Source organism: Tupaia chinensis, unplaced genomic scaffold, assembly GCF_000334495.1.
Source record: "Tupaia chinensis unplaced genomic scaffold, TupChi_1.0 Scaffold000007_1, whole genome shotgun sequence".
NCBI lineage: Eukaryota > Metazoa > Chordata > Mammalia > Scandentia > Tupaiidae > Tupaia > Tupaia belangeri.
Genome location: NW_006159436.1, coordinates 269,114 through 281,425, shown reverse-complemented (window position 1 = coordinate 281,425; position 12,312 = coordinate 269,114). Strand labels below are relative to the sequence as shown.

The 12,312-nt window shown below is 44.8% G+C and overlaps 1 protein-coding gene across 8 annotated transcripts in view; it reads left to right on the top strand.

Moving 5' to 3' along the window:
- CDC14B (cell division cycle 14B) overlaps nucleotides 1-12,312 on the top strand; it is a gene marked incomplete at its 5' end in the record, with an annotated part of 89,983 nt that overhangs the window by 42,016 nt on the left and 35,655 nt on the right. For all 8 annotated transcript variants that reach the window (XM_014592028.2, XM_027775961.1, XM_027775867.1 and 5 more), the window contains 3 exon segments: nucleotides 3,756-3,894; nucleotides 4,061-4,220; nucleotides 5,168-5,265. In XM_014592028.2, the coding sequence (XP_014447514.1) occupies nucleotides 3,756-3,894; nucleotides 4,061-4,220; nucleotides 5,168-5,265 (397 nt within the window).

The window sequence follows — 12,312 nt, the reverse complement described above, 5'->3', positions numbered from 1 at the left end:
CTTTTGTTGATTAAGAAGTAGAGAATGTATTTTTATTAAGAAAATTCCTACATTGGAAAGAAAAACTACAGACCCTTGGGAAGAGGATGGTTCTCATGTCCAGACTTTCAGCTGTGTTTGTAGTTACAAATACAGCTATAATTGTGACGTTGAGATTTTCAGTTTTCTGTGAAAAATCAAAAGGTATATACAAGGTGTAGCCTCTTCAAAAGGAAAAATGAATCAACAGGAACTGTCCCTAAGAAAGACCAGATGTGGACTTGCTTGACAAAGACTTTAAAACTTAAAAAAAAAAATTTTTCTATAGAATGTGTGTGCTTCCTGGAGAGAGAGAGAGAGAGTAAAAAAGCACAGCCTGGGAGGATGATCACACTGCAGTTCCTTCTCCTCCATTCTCCTCTCAGGATTTTTGGCACATGTGCACACATGCCCAGCATGTTTTTTTGGTTGTTTTTTTTGTTTTTTTTTTTGAGAGGTTTTTGCTATAGGGCACATGCCAGACAGATGGAGAGAGACAGAAAGCGAGAAATCACCCCCCAGGGGGGATGGTCACGCCGCAATCCCTTCTCCTCCATTCTCCTCTCGGGATCTTGGGCACGCCACGCACGCGTGCCTTGCATGAGTTTTAAGCCACCGGGTCTGGGACGCGAACCGCGGTCAACTACATGGGAGTCCAGCGACATAGCCATTACGCTAACTGCTGGTTCCCACCCAGCATGTTTTAAAAGCTGCTGGGTCCAGGACTCATGAATGAAATATATAGTAACTGACTGAAAATTGTTCTAGAGAGATTCAAAAGCAGATTCAAGCAGGCAAAAGAAGGGATTAGGTAGTATGAAGATAGGGTCATTTAAAAAGTGCTGTCTTTGGGGGACTAGCAGATGGCATAATGGTTATGTCATTGGACTCCCACATAGTCAACTATGGCTCAAGTCCTGGACCTGGTAGCTGGAAACTCACACTGGGCGTGTGTGTGTGTGTGTGTGCACGCGCGCGCGCGTGCACATGCGCGCAAGATCCCGAGAGGAGAATGGAGAAGGGATAGCAACATGGCCATCTCCCTTGAGGGGTGATTTCTTGCTTTCTATCTCTCTGTCTCTCTGGTGAGTGCACACACTCTATAGCAAAAAAAAAAACAAAAACAAAACTCTCTTTAATGAAAAGAGTGTCTAGGGGCCAGCAGGTGGCATAGTAGTTAAGACACTGAACTCATACAGTTGACTGCTACTCAAGTCCTGGACTTGGCAGCTTGAAATTCATGCTGGCGTGTGTGCATGTGTGCCCAAAATTCCAAGAGGAGACTGGAGTTGGGATTGCAGCAGGGCCATCCCTCCCTGGAGGGTGGTTTCTCACTTTATCTCTCTCTGTCTGTCTCTGTCTCCCCAGCAAGCGTACGTGCCCGAGAGCCAAAGTCTCTTAAAAAAAAATGCCATCTGAGGAATAGGAAAAAAAGAAAAGATGGAAGACAAATGAACAAAACTTGAGGGAGCTCTGGGTTATAATAGAAATTTTAAAAACTGATTGTGATAGTTACAGAATAGTGAAGGTAGCAGAGAGATGATTTGCCTAAAACTTTTCCAGATTGGATGATAAGCATTTAAGAAGCTCAACAAATTCCAAATAAGATAAACTCAGACCCACATGAAGACACATGTCATGACAGAGGCAGGAGAAAGGGGATTTATCATGTGCAAGTGACCTTTACGAGGAGAACCCTCAGAGGCTAGAAGACAGTGGGTTGATAAAATCAAAGTGCCAAAGGCGGAAAAAACCTGTCAGCCAAAAAAATCAATATCTAGTAAAATCATCAAATCAATATCATCAAAAATAAGGGAGAAGTGGAGCCAGCAGGCGGTGTGGTGGTTACGATGCTGGACTCACACATAGCTGACCACAGTTTGAGTCCTGGACCTCGCGGCTTGAAAATCCCACTGGGTGTTTGTGTGTGTGCATGCCCCAAATCACAGGAGATTGGAGGAAAGGGACCGTGGCCACTCCCGGGGTTTGGTTTCTCACTTTCCCTCTCACTGTCTCTTCGCTGAGCACACACCCTCTACGGTATATACCTTAATGGGAGAAGTTAAAGACACTTCCAGGTAGTAAAATACTGGGGCCAGCAGCTCGCATGGTGATTCGGGCACTGGACTCCCCAATGGTTAGGTCCCAATGGTCAGATGTGGTTTGAATCCTGGATCCGCTGGCTTAGGACTCAGGTCGAGCACGTGTGTGTCCATGTCCAAAACCCTGGGAGGAGAATGGAGAAGGAATTATGGAGCCACGCCCCCCCCAGGGGGATGATTTCTCACTTTCTCTGTCTCTGGAGAGTGCAAAAACCTTAGAGAGAACAAAAAACGGACTAGCAATGGCATAATGGTTACATGACTTGACTCCCATGTAGTTGACCACAGTTTGAGTACTCATGGGAGAGGAGACAGAGAGAGAAAATGAGCAATCACCCCCTAGGAAGGATGGCCGTGTTGAGACCTTCTCCCTTATCTTCTCAGGATTTTAGGCATGCACACATATGTGCCCAGCGTGATTTTCAAGCTGGGTCAGAGACTTGAACCACAGGTGTCTATGTCAGAGTCCAGCACCATCACCACTATGCCACCTGCTGGCCCCATAATTTAATGTACTCTCAACTCAGTAATTGAGTAGTTGATTCTATAATCCAAAACCTCCTGATCTCAAGGCATCACTGGTGAATTCTGCCCAACATTTTTTTTAATGTTTTCAGCCATATTTTTAAAGAATTATTTTATTTAACTTTATTTATTATTATTATTATTTTCCAATTTGATCAGAAAGAGACAGAGAAAGAGAGAGAGAGGGAAAGTGAGAAAGCAAGCCACCAGGTCTAGGACTTGAACTCTATAGTCAACTAGGTTGGAGTCCAGCGATGTAACCATTATACCATCTTCTGGTGCCAAATAAATTAATTTTTTAAAAAGAAGCTTAGGTAGAAGGAAAGGGGGACAGCATCAAAAGAATTGAAAAAAATTCTTACGTAAAAATGAACATACAAGGAGGGTAGGAAATGCTTGGTGCCGGGAACATTGCACTTAGGCGCTCAGAAAGTGCTTCCCAGTCTTGGCCACCCGTAGAAGTATCTGAACAATTTTTGAAATCTCTATGTCCAGGCTGCGTTGTATACCAGTGAAATCCAAATTCTGAGGATGGGGACCAGCAGTTAGCATAATGGCTATGTGGCTGGACTCCCATGTAGTCTACCATGGTTCGAGTCCCAGACCCGGTGGCTTAAACTCACTCCTGCACGTGTACGTGCGTGCCCAAGATCCCAAGAGGAGAATGGAGGAGAAGGTATTGCGGCATGGCCATCCCCACCCTACCCCCACCCCCTGGAGGTGATTTCTTGCTTTCTCTCTCTGTCTTTCTGGAGAGTGCACGCGCCCTATAGCAAAAACCTCTCCAAAAAGAAATCAAATTCTGAGGGTGAAGCCAGGCCACCTGTAGCCTCAACTTTCCAGATGATTCCATCGTGTAAAACTTGAGAACCATCGTTGAGGAAAACAGACTAATAAGCCTTATTTAGAAAGTCTACCTGTGGGGCCAGCAGGTGGCGTGGCGATTGGAGTACTGGATTCCCACATGACTGACTGTGGTTTGGGACTCAAACCCCGGTGACTTGAAAATCATGACTACTAAATAGGTAGATAAGTAAGTAAATAAATAAACGTTTACACAAAACCCTGAGGACACAAGACTTGGTTTCACAGGCTCGTTTGTCTTCCCAGCTGGCCTTGGGCGGACGGGCACGCTGATCGCCTGCTACATCATGAAGCACTACAGGATGTCAGCGGCCGAGACCATCGCGTGGGTCCGCATCTGTAGACCAGGCTCCGTGATTGGGCCTCAGCAGCAGTTTCTGGTGATGTGAGTAGACAGAAAGCTTTTATAATTCTAATTCGTCAGGGAATGCGTGGGCCTGGAAACAGGAGGAAGTGGCATTCTCCTTTGTCTCCTGTAACAGTTTGCTAAGAGCAAGTTGTTGCTCTGTCTTTCTGGAAAGCTGTATTTTGATGTTATTTAAATGCTCTAGGAAACAAGCAAGCCTCTGGCTGGAAGGTGACTATTTTCGTCAGAAGTTAAGGGTACAGGAGAGTGGACAACACAGAGCAGCCTTCTCCAAACTCCTCTTGGGTGTCGATGACATTTCAATAAATGGAGTCAAGAATCCAGACAAGCCAGAACCTGAACCGGTAATCGAACCGTCCCCGTCGCGCTGTTGTCAATGCTTTAAATGCTGTTGGGAACCTTTAAGGGCATGGAGAACATCATAGGTAAAAATAATAAAGCACATTTTGAGGGTTTATCGTCATACGGTTTTTGTATTTATAACCCTCTCTAGGGCCTGAAGATGGTTAAGAGTGAATGTTCATAGAACAGATATTTTTTCCCCTCACTAGGGTCAGGTGGAAACGGTGTGTGCAGTTAGCACTTTAGCCGATCTGTTGGGTCATCAGGAAAGTCATGATGCATTTTTGCATAGAAAATTACGTCATGACTTTCCCCATGAGCTAATAGTTACCCTCCTGTCTTCCACCACCTTTTCCCATCTCATGATAGCTGGTCTAGCGAACCAGTAATTCTCCACTGCAAAACTCGCTAAAGAAACAAGGGTTTAGGGAGTAGTGGTGATTAATTAAATGGTGGCGGTTGATTGTGAAATTTCAGAAAGACTGTTTTCAAAATCGAGAACCTGAAATATGCCTCTTCGCTGTCACTGCCAATATTATGTCTTCTAATGGAAGTGTGGTTGGGCTCTGTGTCTATGAAAATCAACTTTGGTCATCTTAAAACGTGACCTCTAGCTGATTTTATTTTGTTATTCTGTGTATTTTTAAAAAGATAATTATTTGTTTGATTTTCTTTATTATTATTATTCTTTAATTTGCACTCAAGAGAGAAAGTGAGAAAGCAAGCCACCAGGTCCGGGACTCGAACCATGGTCGGCTATGTGGGAGTCCAGCACTTTAACCACCATGCCAGCTGCTGGGCCCTCTAGGTTGATTTTGGAAGGAGGAAAATCTTTGGGAGTCCAGCAGAGACTCGAAGGGCACGCGTTCGTGGATAAGTAGCTGCTGTGCGTTACTGCATTACCAAGTGCAACTCAGATCGTTAGCTTGGTGTTCTTTTACTTATGCAGTACAGTGATGACGACGAAGTCAATGGCGTGACACAAGGTGATAGACTGCGGGCCCTGAAAAGCAGAAGACAATCAAAAACAAACGCTATTCCCCTCACGTGAGTCTGGCTTCCTCTGCTGTGGGGGGTGGTGGTAAATAGTTGGATGGGGCCCGTCCTGAGCCTTTTTTTGTCCTGTCCATGATGTGATAGGACAATTGTGAAATGATCGCCCATGCTGCTTCAGACCTCAGGGTGCTGGCTTCCCTCGGAGGCGCCCCACTGCATCCGTGTCCTCTGTCTTACCTCCCGAGCCTTCGTAGGTAGGCGAGCAGTACAGGAGTACCTTTTCTCTGTAGATAATCAGCAGGTGACAGCCTCAGGGCAGTGACAGCAGGTGGAAAGCTCAGAACAGACTTTTCCACGGTTACTAAAATTGAGAAGTTATTTCAGTTCACTCCCCTATTGTATTTCATCTGTTTTTGCTGTAGTAATTTGTCCATTGTGTCCTGATGGCTTAATCTTGTTATATTCTTTCTTTTTTTTTTTTTTCCTTTTGGAGAGATTTTTGCTATAGGGTCCATGTGCTCGCCAGACAGACAGAAGAAAGTGAGAAATCCCCCCCTGGGGGGATGACCATACCGCAGTCCCTTCTCTTCCATTCACTTTTCAGGATTTGGGGCATACACATACATGCACCCAGTGTGAATTTCAAGCTACCACGTCTGGAACTCAAATCGTGGTCAGCCATGTGAGAGTCCAGCCCCTTAACCACAATGCCACCTGCTGGCCCCAACCTTGTATTGTTAGGGGGCAACAATTAATTAGTTTAAACTAAATTGTTTGGATTTTTTGTTTGTTCGTTTGGAAAATCACTTTGAAATTATAAAAGGAAAGTTAGCATGAGAATTAGAAATTTTACATTTATTGAACATTTATATGGCCACATGTACTCTTTTGGAAGGGGGGCAGGTTTTTTTGATAGGGCATATGTGCTTGCCAGAAAGACATAAAGAGAGACAGAAGGTGTCCCCAGGGGGATGGCCATGCTGTAATCCCTTATCCTCCATTCTCCTCTCAGAATCCATCAGTTTAAGCCACCAGGTCAGGGACTTGAACCACGGTCGACTACGTGGGAGTCCAGTGACATAGCCATTACACTAACTGCTATTCCCAGCCATGTGTACTTTCTTGAATGTGTGTATTAATTTGGAGTCAACCTTATCTAGGATTGTTAGAAAAATACACAGAATCAAAACATGGCCGGTACCATTTTTTTAGGTTTTTTGTTTTTTTTTTTTTTCTGGCTAGAAGGGCGTGTGGAGAGAAGAGAAAGCGTTCCCTCATAGGGAATGGTCGCACAGCAATCCCTTCTTCATCTCACTCCCCTGAGATTTTGGGCATACAGGCACATAACACCCGCTATATTTCTCAAGTGGCAGGGCCTGGGACTTGAATTGCACTGTTGGCCATATGGGATCCAGCTGCCTCAACCACTGCAGATGCAGCCGGGCTGTTCTTAAGTACACACCCCAACTTGTGTCACTCATAATCTTCCTTTTCATTATGAGGCACCAGATTCCCAGCCCTCTTTTCCAGGGGTAGAGAGAGTGCGATGGAAAGAAATCATTTTATTCAGGAAGCATATTGTAATACAGTAAGGAACTGATGATATAGTAAGTCGTTTAGATTAGGAAAGAACAGGCTTTTTAACAACTATCAGCAGTTCTTCACTGGTATCTCCTCAGAATCTAAAGTTCTGAAGCAGAATTCACCCTAAGCATGTGTCACCATGGGTACTTCCCCTGGGAGCTTCTTAAAAGATAAAAAGCAAAGTGTCGAGTTTTCTTTTTTCTTTTTATTAGCATAGTCTGATTTTATTCATCATCATTATATTTTTTTTCTTTGACCACAGTGAGGCAGAGAGAGAAAGGGGGGGAAAGTGAGAAAGCAAAGCTGCCAGGTCCAGGACCTGAACCATAGTCAGCCATGTGGGAGTCCAGTGCCTTAACCACCACGCCACCTGCCAGCCCCAGGTGTCAAGTTTTCTAACGCAAAGTGTCATACACCTGTAAGCATCTGATTGATTATAGGCATTTATTAAGTGTTCTCTTTGTAGCTTTAAGTGGTACTTCCATTAGCTAAACTGCTTTAAGAATGATGCCATTTGTGTAATTTCTTAAAACTGCAAATTTTGAAATTAGTTTTATTTAAAGTCTTCATATGAATCCTTAATGGTTCTTTTTTATTTATTTATTTATTTATTTATTTATTTATTTATTTTTGAAGAGGTTTTTGGTATAGGGCGTGTGTGCTCATCAGAAGGACAGAGAGAGACAGAGAGACAGAAAGTGGGAAATCACCCCTCAGAGAGGATGGCCATGGATGGCCACGCTGCAATCCTTTCTCCTCCATTCTCCTCTTGGGATCTTGGGCACGCACGCACACGCGCCCGGCGTGAGTTTAAACCACCGGGTCCGGGACTGAAACCGCGGTCGACTACGTGGGAGTCCAGTGACATAGCCATTATGCTAACTGCTGGTCCCAATGGTTCTTTTTATATAGAAAAACAGTGCCTCCAGATAATCATCCTCATCTAATTATAGCCACGATGGTGCCCTGGAACAGGGCTTGTCAGGCTTCAGTGTACCTTTGAGTCACCTGGGAAGCATGTTAAAATGCAGCAAAAACCTTTAAAAAAAAAAAAAAAAGGCAGATTATGCTGAGTAGCATGAGGGAAGGGCCTAAGATTGTGCATTTCTTGCAAACATCTCTTGTAGATGCTGCTCGTCCAGGGACCACACTGAATTGCAAACCCTAGAAAATTGATGCGTTTGTGGGTTGCCCGTAGCTGTGCGCAGGGCCGGGTTTTGTTTCTGAGAATCTGCATCGTTAGTTTATTTCTTGCCCTCTGTTCAGAAGTCAAGTTGGAAGTCAGCAACTGCAGAGTGTGCTTGGCCAAAGTTCTTGTTAACTGGGGCTAGGAGAAAATGTTCTTTAATTGCCCTCTGAGTCTGCTCCCTTTAGGATTATAGTTTCTTTCTTTTTTTTTTTTTTTACATTTTATTTATTTAATTTTATTTGTTGTTATTTTTAATTAGACCACGAGAGACAGAGAAAGGGAAAGAAAGAAAGCAAACTGCCAGGTCCGAGACTTGAACTGTGGTCAACTGTATAAGAGTCCAGTGCTTTAACCACCACACCACCTTCTGGCTCAAGAATACATTTTCTAGGAACCAGCAATTAACTTAATGACTAAGTTGCTGGACTCCCATGTGGTCGACCATGGTTCGAGTCCCAGACCCGGTGACTTTAACTCATGCTGGGCGTGTGTGTGTGCGTGTCCAAGATCCTGAAAGGAGAATGGAGGAGAAGGGATTGAGGCGTGGCCATCCCCCGGTGGGTGATTTCTCGCTTTCTGTCTGGCGAGTGCACGTGCCCTATAGCGAAAACCTCTCAAAAAAAAAAAAAAACATTTTTCAATTTTATTCATCATTATTACTTTTTAACGTGCTTCAAGATATGTGCACTCACCAGAGAGAGGGAAAGTGAGAAAGCAAGCGGCCAGGTACGGGACGTGAACCACAGTTGGCCATGTGGGGATCCAGCGCCTTAACCATCACACCACCTGCTGACTCCTACAGGCCACACTTTTAAAGAATAAAACTTAAAAAATAAATAAATAAATAAAAAAGAATAAAACTAAAAGTTAAGGTTTTTCTAAGCTTTTCATTATATTTCCAAACCCTGGGGGATTTAAAAATTATAGCAAACCCTCTTCCTCTACCTTTACAGTATTTTGGTTTTTCTCTCTGCTTTTTAAACCCTCTTTGCTGTTATTATCTGTAGTAGTTCTTTTGGCTCTAGAAGTGGCAGTCAGCTGGAGATTTCTTTTCTTTCCCTTCTGCATCTTTGTTGTTATTTTCAAAATAAAAGTACCTGCCAAAATAGTTCAGCAGCAACATGGATTAAGAATCTTAAATCATTTCCTGCCTCCTGATTTTGTTGTTTAAGTATTTACTTATCTCTTACATGAGAGAGATGGGGGCAGCCCCAGCAGGGTCTTCATACAATGACACCCCCTCCTTCCCAGCCAGCCCAGATCCCTGGTACGTGTGTGACTGGGCACTGTGCTCAGGGATGCGAACTGAGGACCCTTCCCCTATGGGTCTGGTTGCATCATCACTGTACCACCGCCTGGCTCTGGCTCCCCAGTTTTGGTTCATCAGCGACTGGACAAATTACTTGGCTTCAGTGTTGGTACTTAACCATATGAAAATACTTGCAAAAGGCATGCATGTACTAGAGATTCCTAGGAGCAGATCATAATATATAGAACATAAAATATTCCAACGATCCACTTCACTCTCCAGAAATATTTAGGTAGAGTTAACGTTGCTAGAAACTGTGAAGTAGTCATATATTCTCGGAGAGCCTGTCTGTGAAGACAGTAGATCAAGTAGCACGACAAGGTTCATCTGATCTTCAGGACTTCGTGGCAAGTGTATTGTCAGCACCGGACGTGATTCTGTAGCCTGAGACGTGCCACCCAGCCTTCTGCATGCCGATCACCCTGCAGGGTTTCTTAGGGTTAGACACGAAGAGGAGAGTTGTACCCTAGACGTCTAAGGTGAAGAGAGGTGTAGTTAGCCTGGAACATCCCTACTTCCTCTTAACGGTGCAGTAGAGATGGGCCTGTATTTCAGAAATGGAAAACCGTTGTTAGGTCCTGAACTTTGCTAGGACCTCAGAAATAAAATCTATAGTGCAGACAGCTGGGCACTCAGTCCACTCTTCCTGTGCAGTAGCAGTTAAGTCAGCCACTGCGTACGAAGGTTGGGGTGGGTAGAGTTCTCTACAATAGGTCTTTAAAAGACTTCTGGAAAATGCAAACTTTTGAAGTTCCTCCCTTACAGTATTACTAGGCTGTTTGTTCCATTCCATTTCAATAGATGAAGTCTCTGTAATCTTTTGTTTTGTTTTGTTTTATGAGAGATTTTTGCTGTAGGGCACGTGCGCTTGCTGGAGACACAAGAGAGAGACAGAAATGGGAACCAGCAGTTAGCGTAATGGCTATGTCGCTGGACTCCCACGTAGTCAACCGCAGTTCATGTCCCAGACCCAGTGGCTTAAAACTCACGCCGAGTGCGTGTGCGTGCGTGCCCAAGGTCCTGAGAGGAGAATGGAGGAGAAGGGATTGCGGCATGGCCATCCCCTCTGGGAGGTAATTTCTCGCTTTCTGTCTCTATGTCTCTCTCTGTCTGGCGAGCGCACGCACCCTATAGCGAAATCTTCTCAAAAAAAAAAAAAAAGAGAGAGACAGAAATTGAGAAGTCACCCTCCAGGGGGATGGCCATGCCACAGTCCCCTCTCCTCTGTTCTCCAGTCGGGCTCTTGAGCATGCTTACACACACGCCTGGCATGAGTTTCAAGCCACCAGGTCCAGGACTCAAACCACAGTTGACCATTTGGGGATCCAGCATCCCAACCACTACTCCACCTGCTGGCCCCAAGTCCCTATAATCTTAATATGTATATGAGGGGAGTTCAGAAGGCCCATGGAAAAATGAAATTAAAGTATAAGTTTAATTTGGTGGGAAAAAAAATATTTGAAATCCATGCATCATTTTTCTCATACTAATGCATTTTCCATGAACTTTTTGAATACCTATTTGGTGGGAAAAAAATTTTTGAAATCCATGCATCGTTTTTCTTATAATAATGCATTTTCCATGAACTTTTTGAATACCTCCCCATAGTAGATTTGCTTCCTGGTGGGAAGAGTGAGTGTGCTGGCGTAGGTATAACGTGAGGGGGTGGGGTTGGTTTTATTTTGGATCCACTGTTTGGTGTTCTCTCTTAACATTACATGGAGTGCCAGGCATACAGCTCTCACGCTCTCGCTCTCTCTCGCGCTCTCTCTGTTTTAAGATTTTTGTCATAGGGCTTATGTGCTCTCTAAAGAGAGACAGTGAGGGGGAAAGTGAGCAACCACCGCCTCCCCTTTCCCCAGGGATGGCCACACGTAATCTCTTTTTTTTTCCATTTTCCTTTCTGGATACTGGGCACGCACGCTCACATGCCCAGCATGTTTTTCAGGCTCCTGGATCTGGGACTCAAACCACACAGTCGGCCATGTGGGATTGGGATCCAGCGCCTTAATCACTGTGCCATCTGGTGGCCCCACATAGCTCTTAAAATGTTAATAGTGAAGTTATGTCCAACTTGATCGACCCAGCATTTTCCACACAAGTGTTCTAAACTAAACTCAAACCAAGTTCCCCCACCCAAGCGTCACATACCAAACTGTAGACACAGGGTAATGGAGGAAAGACAGGCTTGTCTCCACTGCAGAGCAGAGGGGAGCGGGGAGCTACTGCTGGGCAAGCCTGGTCTCCTGGAGATGTTCCACACATGCTTGTTTGTCTGCTATAGGGCAGGTGCACTCAACTGGAAACAGAGAAAGTGAGAGATCACCCTCCAGGGAGAGTGGTCACGCCACAGTCCCTTCTCCACCCATTCTCCTCTTGGGGTTTGGACACACATGCACACAAGCCTAGCTTGAGTTTCAAGCCTCTGGGTCCAGGACTCAAACTGCAGTAGGCCATATAGGAGCCCAACACCTTAACCACTCTGCCACCTGCTGGTCCTTTGCACATGCATTTTTAAGTGCAAAATGAAGGGTAGAGTCTCAGGTCCATGATTAACTCAGTGACTGCTTTAAGAGGGCTTCAGGATGTCTCATGGGCTTTCCTGACTGATGGGACCTTAGGTAGTCAATTTCCATCTTGTGGGTTTCATGTCTGTTCTTTTAGATTTTTGCCATAGGGCATGTGTGCTCACTGGAGAGAGAGCCAAAGAGAGAGGGAAAGTGAGAAAACACCCCCTGGGGAGTGGGAGAATGGCTGGACTGCAGTCCCTTTTCCTCCATTCTTCTGTTGGGATTGGGGCAGACACGCACATGAGCCTGGTGTGTTTCTCAAGTTGCCAGGTCCTGGACTCACACCACGGAGTTGGCCACGTGGGATCCTTTGCCTTAACTACCATGCCACCTGCTGGCCCATTGCAGGTATCACATCTTGTAAAAAAAACATCAATATCGTGGACCTGGGACAGGTATAACGAAAGTTTGGAGTCTCAAGCCTTACTTTTTTCGGCCATTAAAAT